This window comes from Jaculus jaculus, chromosome 5 (genome assembly GCF_020740685.1).
Source record: "Jaculus jaculus isolate mJacJac1 chromosome 5, mJacJac1.mat.Y.cur, whole genome shotgun sequence".
NCBI classification, from domain to species: domain Eukaryota; kingdom Metazoa; phylum Chordata; class Mammalia; order Rodentia; family Dipodidae; genus Jaculus; species Jaculus jaculus.
In genome coordinates, this window is record NC_059106.1 from 37,957,905 (window position 1) to 37,984,637 (window position 26,733).

At 46.4% G+C, this 26,733-nt stretch overlaps 1 protein-coding gene across 5 annotated transcripts in view; it reads right to left on the reverse strand.

Annotated features, from left to right (window-relative positions):
* Positions 1–26,678, reverse strand: part of Morn1 (MORN repeat containing 1) — a 65,969-nt gene extending 39,291 nt beyond the window's left edge. For 3 of the 5 annotated variants that reach the window (XM_045148659.1, XM_045148662.1, XR_006637112.1), the window contains exons 1-7: positions 26,598–26,678; positions 23,642–23,740; positions 19,790–19,900; positions 18,569–18,659; positions 17,612–17,699; positions 7,714–7,810; positions 6,899–7,009 (exon numbers count right to left, since the gene is read on the reverse strand). In XM_045148659.1, the coding sequence (XP_045004594.1) occupies positions 6,899–7,009; positions 7,714–7,810; positions 17,612–17,699; positions 18,569–18,659; positions 19,790–19,900; positions 23,642–23,740; positions 26,598–26,673 (673 nt within the window). In that variant the 5' untranslated portion in view covers positions 26,674–26,678. Of the gene's footprint in view, positions 1–6,898; positions 7,010–7,713; positions 7,811–17,611; positions 17,700–18,568; positions 18,660–19,789; positions 19,901–23,641; positions 23,741–25,732; positions 25,805–26,597 lie in introns of all 5 variants that reach the window. The other 2 variants (XM_004657410.2, XM_045148661.1) reach the window with 2 other exon arrangements.
* Positions 26,679–26,733: the final 55 nt, after the last annotated feature.

Consider the following 26,733-nt stretch of genomic DNA (forward strand, 5'->3'; position numbering starts at 1 on the left):
GCCTTTAATCCCAGCATTTAGGAGACAGAAGTAGGAGGAATGAAGTGTGTCTGAGAGCAGCCTGGGACTACAGAGTTTCAGGTCAGCCCAGGTTAGACTGAGATCCTATCTTGAAAAAGAAAACAAAAGACAATATTGCTGTAGAAGTACTGAGAGAAAAGGAAGAAGGAAGGGAAGGGGAGATCTGCAACTGGGATAACTTCAAGCAATCTGATATATGGGTAATACACAGAGAGGCAGTGACAGGAAGACTACTGTAAGAAATGCAGGCTAGCTGGGTGTGGTGGCGCACGCCTTTAATCCAAGCACTCGGGAGGCAGACGTAGGAGGATTGCCATGAGTTCGAGGCCACCCTGAGTCTCCATAGTGAATTCCAGGTCAGCCTGGGCTAGAGAGACCCTACCCCAGAAAACCAAAAAAGAAAAAAAAAAGAAAAGGAAATGCAGGCTGAAAAATTTCTGAATTTGATGAAGACTACAAGTCCACAGATCAAGAAGCTCAATGAATCCCAAGCAAAAGAACCACACAGAAAATGCTTTGCTGTTGCATCATGATCAAATTATTCAGACCACTGACAAAGACAAAATCTTAATGCACCCAGAAGACATCCAGAGGACAGCACACCTCTTACCAAAAACAGTGCAGTGGGAAGATGATGGAGCAGCAACTCAGTAGTACTGAGAAAGAGCTAGAATCCTACAGCTGGGGAATTATTCATCAAAAGGAAAAGGAAAATCAAGATGGTTTCAACATAAAAAGGCTGGAAGGGTCTATCCACAGCAAGCATTCACTACGAGCACTGTTGAAGCATGAGTCCTCAGGCTGCGGAAAAGGTTACTAAATGGAGACTTGGATCTACAAGAGGGTAAGGAGAACCAGAAGTAGTGACTACATGAGTAAAGAGACTTTTTTTGTGTGTGTGATTTTTCGAGGATGGGTCTCACTCTAGCTCAGGCTGACCTGGAATTCACTATGTAGTCTCAGGGTGGCCTCGAACTCACGGCAATCCTCCTACTTCTGCCTCCTGAGTGCTGGGATTAAAGGTGTGTGTGCTGCCACACCTGGCTTGCAAAATTCTTTATTTTTTTGTTTTAATTAATTAATTATTTAGAGGCAGAGGGAGAGGGAAAGAGAGAGAGAAAGAAAGAATGGGTATGCCAGGGTCTCTAGCCACTGCAAATGAACTCTGGATGCATGTGCAACAATGTGCATCTGGCTTATGTGGGACCTGGAGAATCAAACCTGGGTCCTTAGGCTTCACAGGCAAGTACCTTAACCTCTAAGTTGTCTCTCCAGGCCCAAATTATTTATTGTTATTATTATTGTTTTTGAGGTAGGGTCTCACTCAGACCCAGGCTGACCTAGAATTCACTAGGTAGTCTCAGGGTGGCCTTGAACCCACAGCAATCCTACCTCTGCCTCCCAAGTGCTGGGATTAAAGGTGTGTGCCACTACATCTGCTTATTGAGAAATTCTTAAGAGAAAACAAAGGCATGAATGTTCATGATCATGGGTTAGGCAGTGTCCTCAAATGTGGGCACCAGAGCCATTTGTTTTGGGTTTTGAAAAACTAGGCTTCAGTCAACATGGATATTTGGGGTTCAATGGATGCCACCAATAAATTTCAAATTAGCCAACAAAATGAGAAATCTTACAAAGCAGTTATCTAGGGAACTTGAATCTAGACTATATAAAGAGCTCTTACTACCTCAAAATAAAAAGATTATCCATTTACAAAACAGAGTATTTGAATACATATTTCTCCACAGGATATACTAATGGCGAACAAGCACATGAAAAAATGTTCAATGTCATTAACTTTTAGGGAAATGTGAACCAAAAACACAAAAAAGGACTCATGCCCACAGGATGGCTATATCCAAAGGACAGAAAATAACAAGTGCTGCTGACAAAGCAGAGCAAATGGAACCCCACTCTTGGCTCATAGGAATAGAACATAGAGCAGTGGAAAGTCAACACATTCTGACTGAAAAGGAAGATGTCAGAGTGAACTGATGTGCAGACAAGCCCGAGCCTGTATAAACACAAAGTCCTAAGGAATCCTCTAAAATATCACCACTAATAAATAATTCAGACAAATGAAGAATATATGATCATTTTGAGGCCACCCTAAGTCTACATAGTGAATTCCAGGTCAGCCTGAGCTAGAGCAAGACCCTACCTCAAACAAAACAAAAACAAACAAAAGAAGAATATATGATCAATATATAAGTCAATAATAACATTGTTTTGGTCAATTACAGTCCAGAAACTTCAAAATGAAGTCAAAAAAATCCCATTTATGGATTGGAAAGATGGCTCATTGATTAAAGGTGTTGCTTGAAAGCCTGACAGCTTGGGTTCAATTCCCCACATAAAGCCAGATACACAAAGTGGTACATGCATCTGGAGTTTGTTTGCAGGGCAGGAGGCTCTGGTATATTTTGTTTCTCTCTCTCCTCACAAATTAATAACAGCACAAAAAGATTATAACAAGAGCTGGGGATGTAGCTCAGTTGGTAGAATATCTGATTAGCATGCATGAAAAGGCTTCAGTCCTTAGCATTGCATAAGCCAAGTGTGGTGGTACACACCTGTAACCCTAGTACTCTGGGGAAGGCATAGGAAGACTAGTCTGGGATACATGAGACCCTGTCTCAAAAAATAAAGAATATTAACAAATTCACTATGAATTATTAACAATCATAGCAATAACAGTACTATAATTAAACATCTGAGGGCAATTTATTAATAGATTTAACAGGGTTGGAGAACTAGCTCAGCAGTTAAATGTACTTCTTGTAGAAGCATCAGTGTCTTGAGAGGCCTAAGACTGCCTGAGTTTGAGTCCCCAGAACCCACAGCTGGGTTAGACACGCACACCCTAGTCCTATGCAGAGTGGAGACCAGAGAATCACTGGGGCTCATGAATGGCAAGCTTTGGACTCAAGTTAGACTCTTAGATTGGGGAAAAGTGGACAGGTAAGTGATGGAAAGAGACACTTGATGTTCTCCTCTGGCCACTACAGACAAGCCCATGGAGCACTGCAGATGAGAATATGGGGCACTGCATCAGCACATACATGTGAATACACCACACATGCTATGCCACACATAATACACACATACAAAAAAAATACATTTAACAAAAGCAGTACAAAGGCTGGAGAGATGGCTCAGCAGTTAAAGGCACTTGCTTGCAAAGCCTGATGGCCTGAGTTCTAGTACCCATGTAAATCCAGATGCACAATGTGGCATATGCATCTGGAATTTGCTTGCAGTGCCAGGAGGCCCTGACATGCCCATTCTCCTTGCAAATAAATACATAAAATATTTTTCAAAATGCAGCACAAGACATGCAGGAAAATTAAGTGTTGGTGAGAAGAAAGAGTGCTAGCTAACTGGAGTTTGGAGTCCACAGACTAGAGACACAGTGCTGAGAGATGGCCATTCTCCTCTGATAACTCACTTGAACCCATCAAAATCCCAGCAGGCTTTTGGTTATTGTTGCAGAAACTGACAAGCTGATATTCAAATGTATGTGGAAATGTAAAGGTCCTTAAATAGCCAACAGTTTTGAAAAATAATATATTTGGAGGCCTCCCTAGTTACAAAGCACACTTATGGCTAAGATTAGGATAACATAGTATGGCATAGACAGGATTTACCTGATAAGGAGGGTCACATAGATCAGTGGAACAGAACTGAGTTTAGGGATTAATTCTATTCTTAGGGCTAAGGGGTTTGTGACTAAAGTGCCAAGGCAATGTGGAAAAAGGATAGTTTCCCAACAAACAGTGCTGGCACATGGGCTCAGACCATTATCTTACCCACAACAATTAGCTCAAAATGGATCATAGACCTAAATGTAAGAGATTTTTAAAAAACCAAAAAAAAAAAAAAAAACAAAACCCAACTATGATCCATAAAAGAAAAAATTGTCAAGATGAAGGTTTATCAAAGTTAAATCTTTCATTGTGTAAGAGACAGCATTAAGAAAAGGAGAAGCTGGGCTTGAAAAATGGCTTAGTGGTTAAGGTGCTTGGCTGAAAAGCCATAGAACCCAGGTTTGATTCCCAGGACCCATGTAAGCCAGATGTACAAGGTGGCACATGCGTCTGGAGTTCATCTGCAGTGGCTGGAGGCCCTGGTGTGCCCATTCTCTCTCTCAGATTAAAAAAAGAATTAAAAGAAAATGAGAAGCCACAGATTGGAAGAAGACATTTATTTAAAATGAAAGAAAGAAAGATAGATAGATCCAGGGCTGGGAAGATGGCTCAGAGGTTTGGGAACTTGCCTGCAAAGCCAAGACAACCTGAATTTGATTCCCCAGTACACAGGTAAAACCAGATGCACAAAGGGGCACATGCATCTACAGTTGCTTTTCAGTGCTTACAGGCCCTGGTGTGCCCATAGGCACTGGTGTGCCCATACTCTCTATCTCTCTTGCTCTCTGTCTATATCTTTCTGCTGGAAAATAAATAAATAACATTAAAAAAGAAAATCCAAGATGGAGAGATGGCTTAGTGGTTAAGGCACTTGCCTGCAAAGCCTTAGGACCCAGGTTTGACTCCCCAGAACCTACTTAAGCAGAAAGTGATGCATGCACACAATTTCACCCATGCACACAAGATGACACACATCTGGAGTTTAACTGCAGTAGCTACAGGCCCGACATGCCAATTCTCTCATAAAAAAAATCTAGCAAAGGACTTGCAGCTAGAGCATACAAAGAACATTTAGAACACAAATAAAAGCAACAGCTTATTTAGAAAAAAAGTGGAAATCTGACTAGACATTTCTGCAAAGGAGATGTGTGAATGGCTGATGGGCAGTGGAAAGTTGCTCAATGTCATTAGGCATTAGGGAAGAACAAGTAAAAAATTCAAGAAGACCCCACTGCATGCCCACAGGATGGCCCTGGTCATTTCCAAAAGTGAACAGCAAGTGCTGGCAGGAGCCCATTCTCTCTCTCAGATTTAAAAAAAAAAAATTAAAAGAAAATGAGAAGCCACAGATTGGAAGAAGACATTTATTTAAAACAAAAGAAAGAAAGATAGATAGATCCAGGTCTGGGAAGATGGCTCAGAGGTTTGGGAACTTGCCTGCAAAGCCAAGACAACCTGAATTTGATTCCCCAGTACACAGGTAAAGCCAGATGCACAAAGTGGCACAGGTTTTGTATACACTGCTACATGACTATGAAAAGGTGCTAAAATTTTTGGAAAACAGTGGAAGCTTCTTTGAAAGTTTACAATGTGTCAACCACATGATCCAGCACTTCTATGTGTTGGTATATGCAAGAGAAAATGTGATCTTGTACAATGATCTTAGCACCATTCCTGCTATTTCAAATGTCTGTCAGCTGCTAAAGAGCACGGCACACAGGTGTGATATATACAGGCAATGGGATATTACTGCTCAGCAAGGAGGAGGGCTGGCTGGGGAGATGGTTCATTGGTAAGAGTACTTGCACGAGGGACTGAGACCTTCCAAGTTCCATTCTGCAGGTCGGTAACCCCCGTACTGTGAGGAGCAGAGATAAGAGAATCATTGGGGCTCACATAAACCTCAGCCCCTTGCTCAGAGATAGACTCTATCTCCAGAAAACATGCAGATGAGCAATAGAAGACACTGGGTGCTCTCCTCTGCCTATGTGCACATCTGCACATACACGTGTACACACCACATACTACACATGCCAAAATAGTTAAATAAAAAAGGGAAATACATGTTGCAATGTGGATAAGCCCCCAAACAGAATGCAAGTGAGAAGTGAATCAAAGACCTCACATGATATGATTCTACTTATATGAAATGTCCAAAAGAGGAAATCTATAGAGGCAGAAAATGGATTAGTGGCCATCAGGGGTTGGGAAGGGCACAGGGCTGTAAGTAGGTCAAAAGAACTTTCTGGAGAAATGGAACTATTCTGAAAAGGACTGTGGTGGTGGCTGCTCAGACCTGCAAGCTTATTAGAGATCATGCAATTGAGCCAGTGTGGGAGTACATGCCTAGAACCTCAGCATTTGGGAGGGAGAGGCAGGAGGATCGGGAATTCAAGGCCACCTTCAGCTACACAGTGACTTTGAAGCCAGCGTGGGCTAAATGTGGCTCTATTTTTTAAAGTATAAATTAAAGATATTAGAGACTTATTTATGGTATGTAAATAACAAAGGTGACAGACACTTGTGACTAAATATGTGACTCATTCCATGGTTTCTTTGTTGTAGTGTTGAACTGGGGTGAATGAATACATACTGGAGGTCAGCAGAGTAGGAAGGATTCTGGGAAGTCAGCAGACACATACCTTGTCATGGCATGGAGTTCAGCGGACTAAAAAGGAGCCAGTTTTTCCTTCCTTGATTACCCCAGAGGGAAAGTGAGAATGCCTAAGGCTAGTTGAGTCATGGCTCACACCTGCTCAGCCAAGCCAACAGCATCTTTTCTGTCCTATAGGATGCATGCTAGCCATTGGAGTCTGCAAGTGAGCCAGGAGTGGTGGCGCATGCCTTTAATCCCGGCACTCGGGAGGCAGAGGTAGGAGGATTGCCGTGAGTTTGAGGCCACCCTGACACTCCATAGTGAATTCCAGGTCAGCCTGGGCTAAAGTGAGACCCTACCTCAAAAAAAAAAAAAGAGAGTCTGCAAGTGCCACAGACACATGTGTACACTCCCTGCAAAGGTATACACACAGTGCATGCACATACATGTGGTCCCAATGAGCTGGAGGACTTGCATACCTCCTAAGCCTTCTGCCAGGCTCCAGGAAGCAAGAACTTCTGTACAAAGTCATCCCAGGAGCCAACTAGGCACCTTGCCTGGGCTTGCTCTGCTTAAGGGCCTGAGGCCTATTTATCTTCTGGAAGAGTCAGGATGCCTTATTGGAGATGCTTACTCTTGGCAACTTCCCCATCATCCTGCTGCAGCTGTATGTTCAGTGTGAAGGGAGATCCTTGGATCACTTCCAGCACCTCTGGACCCAGAACCACAATCCTTTTGGCTTGCGCTGAGGAGGCAGAACAAGGCTTTAGTGGCTGGGAGAAGCTCCAGCCCTATCCCACCCAGTCAGAGATGCTCTCAAAGAACAGCACTCATCACAGTGATAGAATGGACACAAGCACATGAAGCAAGGTAGCATGTGAGGCTGGGCTGAGGCCTCTCATATACCTGTGTGATATTCTAGGGTTGGCTGAAAGTTTAGATGAAGGACTTTGTTCTTGGCTAGGCTCACTCCTCGGATGGCACCACTGTTCTGTGTCTAAGGAGAGGCCACTAGGAACACCACAGGGAGCAAGATAGTCCAGGGAGGTGGCTCTAGGTGGAGGTGGCAAGGGCCACCTTGTAGTTATGCCAATGGAAGCCACATGGGTGAGGGTGTTGACATAGCATGACCAGGCACTCCAAATACCTAGATCCCTGTGTTTAAGAGATACCAGGGCTAAGGAATGCCTGTGGCTGGGGATTGGAGTTTAGGCTGAAAGGCTGTTTGCAGTAGGACTTCTTGGGCCCAAGGCCTGTATATTCACAAGCTCCTTGGAAATTAAACTAGAACATGCTTTCCTGATTCCATTCCATCCCAGTTCTGCCTGTATGTTTATGCTCTACCACATCCCATGTGACTGTCCAGGGCCACCTGGTAGATGAAGATAGCCTCAGACACAAATTCAAAGTAGTCCTTACAAGTCCAACGGAAAGACTAGGGACACCTACCCACCGGGTGACCATTGATCCACAGACCACAGTAGGTGACTCCTGAGCAGTGGGCCAAGCTGCCCAGCCCACTGAAGACATCGCTGTGCCACTGGCCCTGCAGGAAGAACAAGATGACCTCAGAGGGTGGCTCTAGGGATCTGGCCAAGACAAAGACTGCAGGAAACCCCATGGTCCTGAGGTTGATGGAGTCTTTGCTTTGGTGGCAGAGCACTGTGTTTTGTTAGAAGGGATTCAATTTGCTTTGCTGAGTATTCTCCCCTTGAATTTTAATGATGCCAGGAAGTAGGGGAACAAAGGCACAGCATATACCAAGCAAGCAGAGCACGCTCACACAGGCATTTAGCACAACCACATTCTAATACAAAGATGCAGTACTTGTGGGTTGGATCATGAGGAGATCTGAACCTGTGACTATAATGGGGCCAACACCAAGGTGCAGTTGTTCTGTTGCCTGGTGCTTCTAAAGGAAAAGGCAATTAGAATGCTTGGCTTGAGTCCATGCACCCTACACCAGGGGAGGTTCCTGCTCACCACATGCTCTGCTCTGTCTTCTCCATAGTAGACCTGGCTTTCCAAATCACACACAGCAGAGTGGAACAAAAGCAGGAGGAGGATTACATCCCATGGAAAATCTCAAGATCAGACGGTATTCTATTTGACTAGGAATGACTTGTATTGGGAGGAAATGGGCCAAAGGCAAGCTTGGTTCAAGTCACTCTTATGTGGAAGTTAATTGAGCTCTAGCTGTCTTGCTCAGTCCCGGCCACCATAGCAGCTGAGGCCTCTGTATGCATCCTGGGCGTCTGGGCCATATATGGTCACTGAAGGAAGACAGTAAGGGTTCTGAGCCTACCTAGTACTAGGACAGCTTGTGCTGCCTGAAGCCATACACCAGCTGAATTCCTGGAGCATAGAGTGCTGAATGCTCAATTGACATCCTCCCATTCCAGCAGATGTGGTCTGGCCCACCATCCCTGATTCTGCAGTCCTCTGATGAGCTTCTACTCTCCCCTAGGTGTGGCTGCCACTGGCACTGATCATGACAGTCCTTTCCCATCTGTACAGACATTAGTGGAGGCCAAGAGCCAGGCCACACAGGGCTTAGACAACAGGGTTTTGAGGTTCAGGGCTCCCAGGCTGCACCCATTGTGGTGAAGTCTCAGGAGTACTGCTTGAGGCCTGTATGTATCCCACGTGCATGAGGGACCCTCCCCTGGCTTGGCTTTCTCCACTGTGTTACTGCAGACTTCCCATCAAGTGGGCCAAAGCCTTGTAGTTTACTGTCTTCTCCCTATACGTTTTCCCATTCCTCCTGTGACTGATTTCCTTCCAATTCTCCCAAGGGTGACAACGCATTCTACTGATGATAAACACTATGAAGGGATACCACAAGAGGGTCTACCTTGGATATGGCTGAATGAATGGTAATTTTTTTTCTTTTGTTGCCTGTTGTGCCCATTTAGGACTCTGCAAAGTTCCAGAGTGGGCTTTTATGAAGAAGGGAAGTAGAGCTGTGGGCAGGTCTAAGCATGATGGCCAGGAAGGAGTGTTCAGGCACCAGAAATGATAAACACACAGTGATGTGGAGGCTGCCTGCCCATGGGGCCAATGGTCCATGCAGTGGTGAGTTGACAAGCATAGGCGGCACTAATCTGTGGTAGGAGTCTCTCAGTCAGTATGGTCCCTGGCATCCACTCCAGTGTGGGTAACAGTGTTCAATGTCCACTCTATTTACCACCAGCCCTGCAGTGGGCAGCTGGTGAGCTGTACTTGACAGAGCTGGGGCTGGGTGTTCCTGACTCATGACAACCCTTGGATGGTACAAATCCCTGGAGTGTGGTCTTGCCTGAATGAAGTTATAAAGCCTACATCTGAACATTCTGCACCCAAATCAATACATACATATAAGTTGTCTTAACCTCTGGAGTTCTGGGGAGCCTCCTGTGGAAGAGACGCTTCCACAGTGGCCCTGTGATCAGTGATCACCTTGAAGCAGTCTAAGGTAGCATTGGTCTGGACTTGAGAGCCAGAAGGTCTGTATCTGCCACCTCCTGCCTGGACCTCTGGCTCCTCAGGAGAACAGGAACTACTCAAGCATGGTCTAGGGTATGGGAGCCTCAGCCACAGAGAGGTAGAGAAGAGGACTAATTGCTACAAGTCCCCAAGGGTGGGAGACACCACTGCTGTGTGACACACAGGGCAGGATGGGTGTTCATGGATGAACATCCACATACACCTATCCCATTGGTGATGCACAGCCAGCCAGGGGAGGGCCACTTATGGCCCAGATGTGCACCCAAAATAATGCAAGCCTGAAGGAAACAGGAATCCAACATCAGCAAATGGGCGTCCAAGATGAGAGCTAAGTGGAATCTGCCCTACAGTTGCTACAGTGGCCTCAGAATTAGAAGGATGGAGCTTTGCTCCAATCCACCTCTGCTCTGCCACAGCTGGAAACCATGCTCAGCAAACTGAGTTTAATATACTACTGGAAGCAAGCATTTGTCCCCTTTCTTATGGAAGAAAGTACATTCCAGTCAGCCAATGCTGTTTCCATCCTATACTTCCATTATTAGTGACTCTCTGGTGGCCATACTCCCTCAATTTGGCTGCAAGTCCGTTTTGGTCAGAAGTTTACCTCCTTGGGCATACCTTGGTCCTTGCTAGGGTGACAGGTAGAATGCAGCAGTGAGCAATGCAAGCTCCAGATCTTTGCCCAGAGCCAGCCTTGATAGGTTTATGATCTAGAAGAAGTAACTGTCTTTGGCCAATGTCAAGCCTTGGACAGGAAACAGGTGAGGCCTTTTGCTGAGGCCACAGCCTCTCAGCCTTCTTGGGTGATGATCCTGCGAGAAGTCAGGTGGGGTTGGCTACACACAACAGTAAGGGACTAGAGTTCCTGGCCCGCAGGGATAGCAGGTGGCTTCCATCACCTTCTCGTGAACAGCAGGCCCACAGGGCATTGCGTTTGGCCTCTAGGTCCTGCCTATAACTTCCTAGGATTTCAGAGCGTACTGTGAAGTTTCTGCCTACACTGTGCAGGGGCACAGAGCCTGTAGGAGTGCAATACTGACCCGTCCTGTGCTGGTTGTAGTAGCACACTGAGGATTAACATGGCGAACAGCTGGGCTCCTGAAAGGCCACCATTGGGCTCAGGTACTCCGTTGCTCTTCTCACTAATCTTCCATATTCGATTCATGCCTAGGGTCAATGACCTTTCCTTCCTAGACTGAACCCTTCAGGTCCATGGAGGGCAGGCTTGGGATACAGGAAGTGGCTGCAGAATGACAAGCAGGCCTCTGCCTCTAGCTGGACTGGCATTCCTACAACATGTCAGGTATAGAAGGGAAAGGGGACTGCGGCTGTTGAAGGTGCTTATAAGACTGACCACCTGTTCCATGTGTACACAGGTGTGCCAAACAGCGGGCTACCTAACATAGGAAATCCAGCCAATGCTCACAGAGCTACCACCCCAGGGACCTTGGGAAGCCAGCAGCTGCAGCAGCACACATCATGACTAGCACAGAGCCAAGACCAGAAAAGCAGGGCACTATGACTAGGGAAAGGCTGACCACTCGCCATACATTTTAGGATGCAGTTGGCTCTGGAATAAGAGGAAAGCAAAATGCAGATCCATCAGGAAGTGGTGCTTTCTGGAGACACCTGAATGTTAAAGTGTTAAGCATCTGCCTACAGGCTCACTTGTCTGCAGGTCAAAATCAAAAGGTCAGATGCACCCCAGTAATGACTGCTATATGGCCTTGAAGTGGACATATGCTAAGAGGCAAGTGTCCCTAGGTTATGGGGCTATATACACTGAAAATATGGTGTTGAGGCCTGCTGCACAACCATTAGCAAGAATGACAGCCAACTCTTCACAGTAATGACAAGATGGTAGATGAGGTTCAGGTCTTAAGTGCTCACTGCTGGTGGTGGTAGAGGACAGGGTGTGGGGTTCACATTCACTAGGAGGGCAGCTTTAAAAACATCAGAAAATAACTATGGGTTAGGAGATGCAGAAATTGGAACCCTTGCTTCTCTGTTAGGAATTTCAACTAGTGCTGCCACTATGGAAAAGTTTGACAGATCTATAAATAATTAAAAATATAATTACTGGGCTGGAGAGATGGCTTAGTTGTTAAAGTACTTGCCTGCAAAGCCAAAGGACCCAGGTACAATTCCCCAGGACCCATATAAGCCAGATACACAAGATATCCCATGTGTCTAGAGTTCATTTGCAGAAGCTAGAGGCCTTGGCATGCCCATTCTCTGTCTTTTTTTCTCTTTCTCAAATAAGTAAATAAGTTTAAAAAATTAAAAATATTGGGACATAGGGGATGGAAAGGCCTAAGTGAGGTCAGGGGAAGAGATTGAGTTGAGTAAAGGAAGGGTAGGAGGAGGGTTAATCAAAATCTAAGAAGGTGGGCTGGAGAGATTGTTTAGTGGTTAAGGCACTTGTCTGCAAAAACAAAGGACCTCGGTTCTATTCCCTAGGACCCACATAAGCCAGATGCACAAGGTGACACATGCATCTGGAATGTTTGCCACTGCTGGAAGCTCTGGAACACCCATTCTCTCTCTATGTCTATCCCTCTCTCAAATAAACAAAAATAAATTTAAAAAATCTAAGAGGGTATAAATAAATCATATGGAAACCTACCTTTTTGGACAATGGTGTGCCCAGAAGCCATAGATTGTTACTAGAAAAATTTTAGTGCCAGAGATGGGATACCTTCCAGTGAGCTTTTGGCCAGGGAGGTCCCTTATGCCCCCATAACATTATAGGCCATTGCCAAGGCTCTTGGTTTCCTACCAGGAATAGATGGTAAGACCCTACTGCTGAAGACTCCACCTACTAGGGCTGCAAGGTCACTGAGAAATCCTGCTGGAACTGAGCTAAAAACCTCCTCCCTACAGACTAGCTGACAGAAAGATGGAAAAAGCCACACTGCATGCAGCACCATGTGAGAGGAAGAAGTCATCAGTGGAGATAAACAACAGTGGACATTGAAAGCTTTAAGTTGGGCCAGCTAGGCCAAATGAGCCAATGGGTACAACAGTGGCATGTCTGTTATGGGGAAACCAACTGGTCTCTAATTGGACTAGAAGTCATGGGAGGGAATACATGCCTGATAATGAAAAACCTATGAGGGAGGAAGTCATGAGCCCTAGAGGTGTAACACCTGCTGGTATCTGGCTAACTGCATATATTATGCTCACCAAACTGCTCGGAAAGCAGTTCTCTTAATGTTCATACCCACATATTAATGCTACTCTCACTTTTGGTTAGAGAAGCTTCTCTTTTCAGATGGCAGTGACTTCTGGGATGACTGAAAAAGCACCATAGTGCTGAGAAGTGACAGAGGAGTGCTCAGCACTGAAACATCTCTGTCACACCTTCCAAGGTTCACGGTCCATTGCAGAAGAGGTGGCAGAAAGAATCTAAGAGCCAAAAGAAGGGTAGGACTGCTGACAATGCACTCTTCCAGACACAAAATGACCTGGCTATCCATGACTGTGCAGTGCCTGGCACTACCTACAAAAGGCCATCATAATAGGAGGAAAAGATGAAAAGATGATGACATCAAAATAAAAGAGAGACTGATGGAGAAGGGGAGGGTATATGATGGATAGTGGAGTTGTGAAGGGGAAAGTAGGGAGGGAGAGGGAATTATCATGGTTTATTGTCTATAATTATGGAAGTTGTAAATAATAAAAATTAGAATATGGGCTGGAGAGATGGCTTAGTGGTTAAGCGCTGGCCTGTGAAGCCTGAGGACCCTGGTTCAAGGCTCAGTTCTCCAGGACCCACGTTAGCCAGATGTACAAGGGGGCGCATGGAGTTCGGTTTGCAGTGGCTGGAGGCCCTGGCACGCCCATTCTCTCTCTCTATCTGCCTCTTTCTCTCTCTGTCACTCTCAAATAAGAAAAAATAAACAAAAAAATTAGAATACATATATATTCTCTATATATTATATACATCTATATGTTATATATTCTCTATATATTATATATACATATCTATATATTATTATATACATACATACATACATATATATATATACATATATATATATACGTGTATATATATATATATATATATATATATATATATATATATATGTAGACATTCCACTGCTGGGTCTGAACCAAAAGACCTGCATATGCATCTCATAGCAGCATTATTCCCAACAGCATATATGGGGAGCAGTCAAGTATCCACTAACAGAAAAATGGCCAAGGAGAACAGGACATACACACAAGCAGGAGGCCGCCCAGCCTTCAAAAGGACATTCTGACACAATGTGGTAAAGCATGGGCCTTGAGGATAGCATCTCAGTGAGATAAGGCCAAGCCCTATGTGAGTCTACTCATGAGGTTCCTTGAGCAGTAAGACTTACTGAGAAAGTGACTGCCAAGGATGCAAGGAAAATGGGGAGACAAGAGTGCAGTCTGGGGAGATGAGGAATTTCTGAGAACAGATGGCAGTGATAGCTGCACAATGAGTGTGCTTAGTGCCACTGAACATTTACAAAAACTTCATATTTTGTTTATTTTCTAAGGGAAGGCAAAATATTTGATTAATGACAATGAAAGGAATAGTGGTGCCTCATTAGAGGTAGGCCTCACGACTGTTGTCTCCACTCTCCACTCCATGCAGGAGGTGGCACCTTCTACAGAGATCCCAGTGTAGAGATGGTCATCAGCTGAGCCTCTGCCTCTCCTGGTTAGTGAGGACCAAGTGACAAACTGGGTAATTATCTTTTCTTACTCAAGTGGCATGTGAAACCTCTTGCTGCCTCAGAAGCACAGGTGGTTCTGTGGTTCTGAGTGTTGATAGTTAGAGCTCTGACCCCTAGATGGCTCTGGGTTGTTGGCTTGTTCTTAGGCTTGGGTACCCTTCTCAGTTCACTGTCCATGGGCGCTTTAGCTCAGCCTTGCCAAGGCCATCATAAAAGATGGCCGGAGGGATGTGGAATTTAGGGCCTGGGTGTCCAGGTATGGGTCCTCTGGCCACTTGAGTTCTGACTGCAAAAGTTTTACTCCATGCCATTGCTTCTTGAGTGACTGAGCCAGAGGCCCATGTGTCTTCTTCCCTGGACGCTGCCCAGGGCTTCTGCTCCTGTGGATGAGGCACAGGGTGCTGAGGTTCTGACAGTACTCAGGGCTATGAGACTATGCAGACTGTTTCAGGGTGGGCATCTTTCCCAGCCCCACCTCTTGGGGAGTGGAAAGCGCCAAGCCACACTGAATTGAAGGCAGGCCACACAGTGGGTAAGCCTTTGCCAATTGTCTTGTGGAGTCCCAGGCTCTAGCCCCAGGAGTAACAATCACGGCAATCTGAGTGGCCACTGCTAGTGCTACAGTCTTGAGGCCTGTGCTCACTGTTAAGTATTCTGGCCTCAGCCACCAGCCATAGGGCCTGGAAGCCTTGGGCCCAGGGCATTTCCCATCCAAACTCAGAACGTGGGCCTAAGTGTCAGTGAGTAGGTTTGTGCTGCCCTCTGGTGGTAATGGTAAGGCAGCATTCATGGTCCTGTCTACACCAGTTTGTTAAAATTTCCAAGTTACAGTAGGAGAAGCCTGTATAGGGCCCTACAGAAACCCTAGCCCCTGGTGGATATTGGCCAATCATGGACAGCAATTAAGTTCTGGTCCACTTTAAGACTTGTGGGACAGGGCTGGGGAGCACAAAGCCTTCTGTGATTCACCCTCACTTTTGCCCTACGTGGTTGTGGTGGTATCTTTCTGGACTATTAGTAGGTACAGTTTCTCCTTTGTCCCTGAGTAGTGGGATGGGGCCTGGAGGGGCCCAATAGGGCAGCACCTTTCTCAAATCCCAGGGAAAGGAAGATTGATGCTATGGACTGGGGCTAACAGCTGCTCTGCCACTTCCTGGCTTAGGAGACCATATATGGTCCTCAGTTTCCCCATCTATAAAATGAGGCCAACAGCCTTCACAGAGGTACGGTGAGGTTCATGAGGATCCACAAGTGAAGGGCTTGAAATAGTGTCTGGAATGTAGGAAGTGAAACTAAATGCCATGATTTGACAGTTCTGGCCTTGCTTGTCACGTAGAACTCTGTCAGGCACAGAATGGGGAAGAAAGGAGACAAATCCTTTGGGTTCTTCCTATCTCACACTCTCCCACTGCACATCTGATTGGAGTCTAGGACATACTGTAAAGGCAAGTTCTACAAGGATAGGATATGAATCCATCTACCCACGGAGAGGGGGACTGCTAGCTGGTCACAGCAGTATGTACAGATGCAGACTGGCTCAGGTGCAGAAGAGGTACCTTTAGGCCAGTGGGGCCATATGAGTGTCTACATGGACTCCTACAGGAGCATGAGGACGCTGGCCTGCGGTCAATGTTCTGCCACAGGAGGATCCCTGTGCTGAGTTCAACCCAAGCAGAATTCTCCGTTCTTTTTTTTAAAAAAAATATTTTATTTTTATTTATTTAATTGAGAGAGAGAATGAGAATGAGAATGAATGGGTATGCCAGGGCCTCCAGCCACTTCAAACGAATGCATGTGCCCCCTTGTGCATCTGGCTAATGTGGGTCCTGGGGAATCGAACCTGGGTCTTTTGACTTTGCAGGCAAACACTTTAACCGCTAAACCATCCCTTCATTCTTTAAGCAGGTGTGCTTTCTGCCACTCCACATCCCACCACCTCAAGAACAGTGAGTGCTGTGGAAACGTTTCCCCCACCACCCTCCTGGTTCCATCCCCACCAGGGCCCTATGCCCATGACTTTTATCCCTCAACCACCCTTCTCTGTCCTGTCTCTCCACCAGGAATCTGTGCCCTAAACATTTCTCCCTGGCCAGTGGGCTCAATGCCAGTTGTCAGCAGAGGATGCTATAGGGCCTGTGGGGAGAGGAGGCTTCACTCCCAGATGGTTTTTATCCTAGAGCCCAGTGGCCTACAGGGGTTCAGCAGCATCACTCTCCTAAGTTCCCTGTACTTGGGTCATCTCCTCTAGAACAGCTCCCCTACTACTCAGGTATGAATGAGGCACTAGGTCTCTCCTATATCCAAGGGCCCATTTGTTCCATGTGTTGTTCTATCTGCCATATGAGAAACCTGGCAAGAGTGTGCATCCAATGGCCATGGTGGATCTGCAACAATGCCATTCTCAGAAGTGCCCATACTGAGGCTACAGGAAGCCAGGTGGCAGTGGCAGTTCTGACTCTTGAAAGTCTAGAGGCCTGTATGTGTCACTCTTTCCTGTTGGAGCCATGGGACACCCAGGGATCCCCGAGCCCCTGCTGCCACGGCCCTCTCCATCACCACCACTGCAAGCTGTAAAGCTTAGGGTCCCAGCACTGGATTCCATGAGGGTCTCACAACTAGGTCAGTGACAACTCATGTGGCCAGAGATCACTGAGTGTGATGCTTCCAGTTGGAAGGAGTTGGCTTGGGAGGAAGAGGAATGGTGACAGCCCAGGAATGCCCAAGTCAGTCCTAGTTGCATCTTAGGACCACCTTGTACTGTAACTTGGAACTTCTTCTTGTGTTCTCTTGGTAGTTTGCCACTTTTCTTGACTAATAACTACATCATATTTCTCAGGGACAGCACCAGCATGGTTGACTCCTGCTCATGATACCTACTTATCTCATGCCTGTTACATATGCAGAGCACATGTGTGGATGGACCTTGACTTTCCTTGGCAACCTGACTTCTGGTAAAGGGTCCATCTTAACAGAAGACTTACAAAGTAGAAGGATAGTCATCTCCTTGAGTGTGGATGAAAAAGAGAGGAGTGCATGGATATGGGGGTTCATCACTTCCAGGGTGTTGTCAGGTGAAGCACAGGTAGATGCTCCAAAGAAGCCTAGCCCCTTCATGGCCTCACAACTCTTTCCCAAGGTCACAGTGCAGATACCTCATATGTGGAGCCGTCAGTACAGCAGAGCACTCCATGTCCCTGACGCTGGTCTCGAACCCAGTCGCCTTCATACTTGTCACCATTCCTGAGGGCACAGCACAGAACCCTCAGCTGGGAGCCAGGTGGCCATGGTGACTCAGACTGGCTCCTCTAGCTGGGCTCAGCACGCATCACCAGGGCCAAGGCAAAAATAGGCCTTGAACAGATGGCCTGTGAGCTCCTGCATTGCCAGAGTTGGCTTGGGAGGACCAGTGACAGGAGGGAACATGTCTGCCTACCCCCTGTGGCAGGACCCACTTTCCAGGGCATGCTGGGCCCTGTGCAGGATATGCTCAGCTTCTGCTGCTCAAAATGGGAAATGACAGAGAAGAAAAAACAAGAGAGGTGACTCTGTTTCAAGGACAAGTGTTAGGTAAGAATCCACCCAGGAAATCTGAACACAGGCTTGGAGGTGGGTGGCTCTGCTGGCCAGGTGTCTTTTAACCCTATTGAAACCCAGGGTCTGGATGGGGAGATGGTTCAGCAGTTAAAGTGCTTGCTTGTAAAGCCTAATGTCCTGGGTTTGATTCCCTAGTACCCATGTGATGCCAGATGCACAAAGTGACATATGTGTCTGGAGTTTGCGTGCAGCAGCAAGAGGTCCTGATGTACCCATAGTCACTTGTGTTCTCTTTTCCTCCCTCCCTCTCAATAAAGTGGTTGCAAACCCATGGTGGATGGGTTCACCCTTGTACCAGCCTGACACTAGGGTACTGGGCTCTGGGTGGGAGAGACAGAGGGAAAAGAAAGGTACAGAAACAGCAAAGACCAGGATCCAGAATGTACTTAAGGCTTGGACACTGCCTGGGGCCTTCTAGAGATCTGCCTCATGGCTAACAACCCTTAGTGTTCCAGAAACTGTGGGATCATTCCTGTTCCCAAGTGCTAGCTTGTATCTCCAAGACCCATACTCACTTAAAGACCATGTGCCCACGGCCATGTCGCTTGTTGTCATGAAAGGACCCCTGGTACACCTGCCCATCCTTGTCCTCCAGAACCCCCTGTCCTAATGAAGGAACCAAAAGACAACAATTACACTCCATGCCTTCTGCCAGGGATGACTCTGCTTCCATTCCCCCAGCCTCTTCAAGGGACTCTGCCTGGGCCTACTCTACTCAGGCAGGAAGGTAGAATTATAGAAGGATGAGGTCTCAGTGTTACTCCCTAAAGTTAGGCTTCCTCCTAGGTATCAGTCCTGCCCAGGCAGGAATAGAAGATGCATTTTGGGACAGTGACAGCTGCCACTTCCCAGGTCAGCAAAGATGACACATGATCCACTCTAGCTCTCATAGGTTGTGACTGTGTGTGTATGGGGGGGGGACCTACAGAAGTGCCCCTCAGACCTGACATCTCAGACCAAAGATGCTCTACCATCTGGTAGACAAGCCTGTAGTACCTTATGGTCAACTTGCACACTTGTTTTTGGGTTTCTAAACCACAATTCATAGGGAGCAGAGTTACCCATGCAAGGCACCTCAATCTGAAAGGCCAGGGGAAGATGAATGAGGATATGGCTTTGTTCAACTGTTGGTACTCTCAGGCTTTAGATAATTCATAAACCTAAGGGTATTTCTGTACCCTATCACAAGCAAACCTTGAGAAAGAAAAGTTGCTCCATATAGTCAGATGTACTAGAACCTGCCAGGCTCACTTCTAGGGTATGGTTGGGGTTTTTACCAATATCTGGCCCAAATGGACAGGTACCCCTTCAATCGGCCTCCAACTTTTTTTAGCCAGGTAAACCAGAATTGAAAAAAAAAAAAAAAGTAATAAAAAGGCAGGGTGTGGTGGCACACATCTTCAATCCCAGCACTCAGGGGGCAGCAGTAGGAAATCATTGTGAGTCTAAGGCCAGCCTGGGAATACAGAGTGAGTTCCAGGTCAGGTCAGCCTGGGCTACTTGCTATGTAACAGTGGGCAGCTCAAGTATGACCCATGTCCTAGGACATGGCAGGCAGACCCCTGTGTACTAATGAGCTAAACTGCATTGCACACGGTATAGGGCAGAAAAGAAGGCATCAACCTCTGCCTCTTTTCAGCTTCTATCAGACAGGCTGAGTCAGTGGTTCCTCCCTCTGAGTAGGCATCATTCCCCAGCTCCCCCACAATGCCCTGCCCAAGACCCTGGAACCAGACCTTCTCTCATGCCCTGGAAGAGTTCCCCTTCATAGTAGCCCCCGGCTTTGTACTTCATGATGCCATGTCCATGAGGCTCTCCTAAAACAAACTGTCCAATGTAGGTGTTTCCTGGCATGGATAAGAGGAAAGTATCAGGCTGTTTCCTGTGCCTTTCCCCACCCCATTCCCTGATCAATGCGCTGTTTCTAAATGGAAGTTCCTGTCTTTTTTATCTTGCTCTTTAGTGTGCACAGTAAGGGAGAAACACCATGAGGTAGCTTGGTGCTTCCTGCCTCTGCTGGGATGGTAGACTGTCCTAGGTAACTGTTGCAGCCAGGTTCACATTGCTGGCAGAAATCACCCAAGCAAGAGCAGCTTGTGGGAAAAAGAGGTTTATTTTGGCTAACAGACTCAAGGGGGAAGCTCCATGATGGCAGGGAAAATGATGGCATGAGCAGAGGGTGGACATCATCCCCTGGTCCACATAAGGTGGACAATAGGAACAGGACAGTGTGCCAAACACTGGAAAGGGGGAGCTGGCTATAATACCCATAAGCCCACCCCAACAATACACTGCCTCTAGGAGGCTTTAATTTCCAATTGCCATCAGCTGGGGAACCTAGCTAGATCCAGAACATCTAAGTTTATGGGGGACACATGAATCAAACCACCACATTCCGCCCCTAGCCCCCATAAACTGATAACTATACATGATGTAAAATGCAATGTATTCACCCAACTTGGGATGGAGAGATGGCTTAGCAGTTAAGCACTGTGAAACCTACAGACCCTGGTTTGAGGCTCGATTCCCCAGGACCCACGTAAGCCAGATGGTGCATGCATCTGGAGTTTGTTTGCAGTGGCTGGAGGCCCTGGTGCACCCATTCTCTCTTTCTACTTCTCTCTCTCTCTCTGCCGCTCTCAAATAACTAAAAATTAAACAAAAAATTTTTTAAATGTCATGCAGTCATCCAGCTTTAAAAGTCCCCATTAGTTTTTATCAATTCCAATGATGTTCAAATATCCCCATAGTCCAAGATCTTTTAATTGAGCCAAAATACCAAAAAATAACCTAAAAAAAACCATAATGGCACAGAATAAATATTCACACTGCAAAAGATGGCATTGGGCATAATAAAAAAACATTCAGCCAATACAAGATTTAAAACAACCAGGGCAAACATCAAACTCTGTAGTTTCAAGTCCAACAACTCTAGATAGTGGACTATTCTGGTCAGAGTTGAAAGACCTGAATGCAGTAACAACTACGGACTGTGAGGGGCAGAATGTGGTGGCTTGATTCGGGTGTTCCCTATAAACTTATGTGTTCCAAATGCTAGGTTCCCAGCTGATGGATATTTGGGAATTAACACTTCTTGGAGGGAGTGTATTGATGGGGGTGGGCTTATAGGTGTTATAGAGCCAGTTTACCCAAGCCAGGTTTGGCACACTCTCCTGTTGCTATTGTCCACCTTATGTTGGCTAGGGGGTGATGTCCACCCTCTGCTCATGCCATCGTTTTCCCCTGCCACCATGGATTTCCCTTCGAGCCTGTAAGCCAAAATAAACTTCTTTGTCCCACAAGCTGCTCGTGGTCAGGTGTTTTCGAACAGCAATGTGAACCTGACTTCAACAGTAAAGTGGTACCGAGGAGCAGTGTCATTTGCTGCTAGACACCTGACTGTGGGGCTTTGGCTTTTTGGAGCTGATTTTTAAGAGAAATGTGAAAGGATTTGAAACCTTGGCCTAAGAGATGCCTTGCAGTGCTGTAAGTACAGCTTATTGGACTATTCTGGTCAGAGTTGAAAGACCTGAATGCAGTAACAACTATGGACTGTGACGTTTGTCTTATGAGGGTGAGAAAGAGCTTTGCTTGGCTGTTTGTGTGGGAAGCTTGCTGTTATGCCCTTGTCCTGAGAAGTTATGCTGGGATGCTTTGCACAGAAATGAACTGGTGTGAGCAGATGGATATGGCACAGCAAAAATGAAATCTTTGGGTGAACTGCTGCCCGTTCAGCTGCAATTGAGTGATTACAACCTTTGAGATTGGGCTCGCTGACCTGCACTGGGGCAACAGGAAGAATGTAGACTCTTTGAAGGGGCCTGAGTGCTCAAGAAGTATTCTGTTCTCCAAAGTCTGCTTTATTCCCCCATGGATTAACAAACTGGCACCCTACCTGGTATTGTGGAATATAAGAAATGTAGGAAAGAGAGGGTCATTGAATTTGCAACACGGTCTTGTGTTTTGGAAACGGCCATGGGTAATGAGAAGCAGGTTTGCTGGTTGCCTGCATGGAGACCCCATGGGGCCATGAGGATGAATCGTGGATTGCAGTGGAGATGCCGGACCACAAGATAGCTGCCAAGGAGAGCTGCTGTCCCTGATGAAGTTTTTTTTTTTTAAAAAAATTCATTCATTTATTTATTAGAGACAGATAGAGTGGGAGAGAGAGGAGGAGGATGGGTACAACAGGGCCTCTAGCCACTGCCAATGAACTCCAGATGCATGTGTCACCATGTACATCTGGCTTATGTGGGACCTGGGGAATTGAACCTGGGTCCTTAGTCTTCATAGGCATGTGCCTTAACCACTAAGCCATCTTTCCAGCTCTCCCTTCCCCCGATGAAGTTTTCCAGGACTGTGAGTAGCCTAGCTGGAGGGGCGGAATTGAAAGTCCAGAGATTTTTTGTTGGTTAGAGTTGTTGGACTGGGAGATTTGTCACTAACTAGAGTTGGACTGGAACAGAATTTGGTGTTTCCCCTGTTTAAATCATGTATTGCTTATTTATTTGCTATGCCTAGTGCCATCTTTTGCAGTGTGAATGTTTATTCTGTGCCATTATGGGTTTTTGGGGGGATATTTGGTATTATGGCTCAGTTAAAAGACCTTGGACTATGGGGATGTATGAACATCATTGGAATTGATAAAAATCATGGGAACTTTTAAAGTTGGACTGAATGCATTGTATTTTACGTTATGTATATTTATAGTTATGGGGGCCAGGGGCAGAATGTGGTGGTTTGATTCAGGTGTCCCCCATAAACTTAGGTGTTCTGAATGTTAGGTTACCAGCTGATGGAGACTTGGGAATTAATACCTCCTGAAGGGAGTGTATTGTTGGGGGTGGGCTTATGGGTGTTATAACCAGTTTCCCCAAGCCATTGTTTTGCACATTCTCCTGTTGCTATTGTCCACCTTATGTTGGCCAGGGTGTGATGTCCACCCTCTGCTCATGCCATCATTTTCCCCTGCCATCATGGAGCTTCCCCTCACGCCTGTAAGCCAAAATAAACCTCTTTTTCCCACAAGCTGCTCTTGGTTGGGTGATTTCTACCAGCAATGAGAACCTGACTGCAATAGTAACCCTCCCCATAGACACTAATAAGGAATAGTGTGTTCCTTCTCAGGCTCTGTAAGGACATCTGAAAGCTGAGTCTGAGGGAAAAGAAGCTCTCCTGAGCATTAGCCTGGGTAGTCTGAGGCTCCTCCTGGTGGGGACCAGCATAGAGGCCATGGAGCAGTTTTCCCATCTCAGGACATAAGGTGGCTCAGATAGCTTCAACGTAAAAGGAAACTGTAGCTTTGGGACGATCTTTATTTCAACCAGGTGTTATAGGGAGTTGTCTGGAGAGCTGAGTGTAGAGCTCCAAACAGGAGTCTCTAGAGAAGCCCTCAATGGACTAGGCTCTTCATCATCCAAATCGTGGGCTCCATACACGTTGCTCTAGCCTGTAACATTGCTGTTCCTCCTGTTAGGGGAATCTAAGGACCCTCCTATGTACATAGTGCTGCATATGTCCGGAACCAACTTACACCTGAGGGCGTTAATAAGAACAAAGTCAATAGTCCATTTATGTCCAATGCTAACCTGACCAGGCCCACAGACGGCAGCCTTCCCCTGTGATCTCTCCATTCACAAACTCGCCTTCATAATAACTTCCATCTTTAAACAGCAGCTTCCCGTGACCTAGTAAGAGAAGTCAGTAAGCAGTCAGCTGGGGAATAGGAATAATTGCTGACAAGCCCTCCTCTTAGGCTCCTTTTCCAGAGTAAAGACCTCAGTTGCTGTGGTGGTACACATATGTACCACCATATGTATGTACATATGTAATTCAGCTACTTAGGAGACTGAGACTGAAGCTGGAGGATTCCAGCCTGAGCAACATAACAGAAACTCTTCTCAACAAAAGAAAACCATCCATTGGAACATTCCTGCGTGGGCTCTTCCTCTGCTGGAATGACCACAGAAGTATGAGAATGCAGATGAGACCTTATCCCCTGACCTCAGAGAACATGAATCACCTTGCCACTGTCCACATGAAGACAGGAGAGAGCACCTGGGAGACAAGTTCTAAAAAGTGTTGACTTTCCAAGTAGTTCAGACAACCTTATATAAGAGACTCTGTGCCTGCCTCCAGAATCCTTGATGTTGACACAAAAATAAAAAGCATGTTTGTGGTGAAAACAAACAAAAACTAAGAACTTGATATGTTGGTGCACACCTTTAATCCCAGTACTTGGGAGGCAGAGGTAGGAGGATTGCTGTGAATTTGAGGCCATCCTGAGAGTGTATAGTGAATTCCAGGTCAGCCTGGGCTACAGTGAGATCCTGCCTCAAAAAAAAAAAAAAAAAAAAAAAAAAAAAAAAAAAAAAAAAGCTAAAAGGTACTAGGGACAAAGCTCTGTGGTACAGTACCTGCATAGCAATCTAAAAGCCCTGGGTTCAATCCCTAGTACCATACATACACAAACACAGAGGAGAAAGAAAGAAAGAAAAGAATGGAAGAAAAGGAAAATACTGGTAGTAGCTGGGTGTAGTAGTACAGGTTATAATCCTTGTGCTTGGAAGGCTGAGGCAAGAGGACTGCAGGTTCCAGGCTAGCTTAAGCTACACAGCAAGATGATGTCTCACAAACAAAAAACAAAAGAAAATACTGGTAGTGATAGATATGAAAAGCAAACCCTTCAGTGAAAAATGAGTGGTAATAAGCAGGCAGAATTCAAAAAGGGAAATAAAGACAGTGAGCACAGATCTTGGAAAGTCTAGACCCAGAAATGTCCAGAGTTCGCCTGCTATGTGCAGTGGCCAGTCCAGTGAATATTTACTTTATACTTCTTTCCTCTATTGCTTGGACTTTTTTCTTTTTTAAAAAATATTTATTTGAAAGAGATAGAAAAAGAGAGAGAGGGAGGGAGAGAATGGGTGCACCAGGGCCTCTAACCACTGCAAACGAACTCCAGATGCATGTGTGCCACCTTGTGCATCTGGCTTATGTGGGTCCTGGGGAATTGAGCCTTGAACCAGGTAGGCACTTAACTGCTAAGCCATCTCTCCAGCTCCTTGCTTGGATTTTCTACAAAAATAGGTAACTTATTTATTATAAATAAACCAACTTCTCTTGCTTGTGAGTTAGTGAGTCTCACTTGTAAAACTGTTACAAACCCTCCATGCAGGTAACAGAGGCAGCAGGAGGTGGCCTGCTGGGAAGACAGACAACCTGACCTGGGGCCAAGTTGCCTTTCCTGGGAAATGATTCACAGAAAAATCTTATCTTCTGGATTTTGGCTTGTGGTTTTCTATAAATTACAACACTGCTGGACAGAAATTGGACTCCCCCCCGCCTTATTTGGCCAAACTGTAAATAAATCTATCTTCCTCTATCAATTATTGTTTCCTAGTTTGCTTTGGAATACAAGGAAACTAAGGCAGCACTTTATGGAACTGGCTGTTCGATGACAAACATGTGGCAAACTAGGATGGCTGTGGAGGTCTGTCAGTATAGATCTGCTGCCCCTGCCCAGCTCTGTCACCCACCATGGGTAGCACTATAGGAGCTAGTCCTAATATTGGTTCCAGCATGGTGATGCTATGCTGGGCACAGCCCACCCAACCTTCCCCAAAACACTGACTGTGTGAGCTGGAAGAGTGTCGCCTTGGAAATGACTCGAGGCTTCTTACCATGTGTCTTCCCTCCCTTCCATTGTCCTTCATATCGGAAGAAAGAGTTTGGGTACACGTATACACCATAGCCTGAATAGTGAAAAGAAGATGAACACAGTGACTACCTGAAGCCAACAGACACATGGAGATAGAGTGGATCCCGGTCTACGGTAGTCTGCACATCCCTGTTGGCCTCTCATAATCCCTGTGTGCTTCACTTTGGTTAACTGCTAAAGGTGTGTGGGGTACAGTTCTGCTCATTGCCGGCCTACTTCTTCATGGTTTCTGCGGCATGGACACGCCTCAAGAAAAAGGTAGGCCTCGGGAGAGGACTAGGACCCCACACGGGTGCAGGTCTTTGAGAGCAGGCATTCTAAAGGTAGTGTAGCAGCAGAGTAGCATCAGTGAGGGTAGAGGGAAGCCCATCCTGCTGACTCTTTCAGTGGCTTCCTGTTCCCCCGGAACAAAATCCACCCTTTACTCCAAAGACCGGGTGGCCAGCCTCATCTTTCACCGCGAGGCTCAGGGACGCCATACCCAACTCGAAGTTCCTGGGGTGTACAGGTCGCCCCACCACGTCTGCTCGGACAGGCGGCCGGGGAATGCCTGTGGCAGTACAGTGGACTCTAGACTTATCTTGGCCCTAGTTTTCCAGTTTTAGAATCATTTTCCATCAGAATGCACAGTGTGACCTGCATTCTTGGGCCCTGCGTTTCCGTCCTGCCAGCCGGGCTTCGGCTCTTCCAGTGACCCCGGCGCAAGGCCGCCCAGCCGAGAGCCCTTGTAAGCCATCCCCAGCCCTGTAGGTACGCCTATGCGGCCACGGGTCCCCGGCCTTGTCCTTAAGGGCGACCGAACTCCCAGTGGGGCATGTGGCTCGTACCATCTCGTGGCGGCCGCCGTGACCGCTCCTGGCCCTGCCACGGCGAAATCCCACTCCACTCGCTGGCAGCCGCCATGTTGCCACCAGCGGTTCCCTAGCAACCGCAAAGCTGCCTGTCATTGGTCATTGGTTGTTG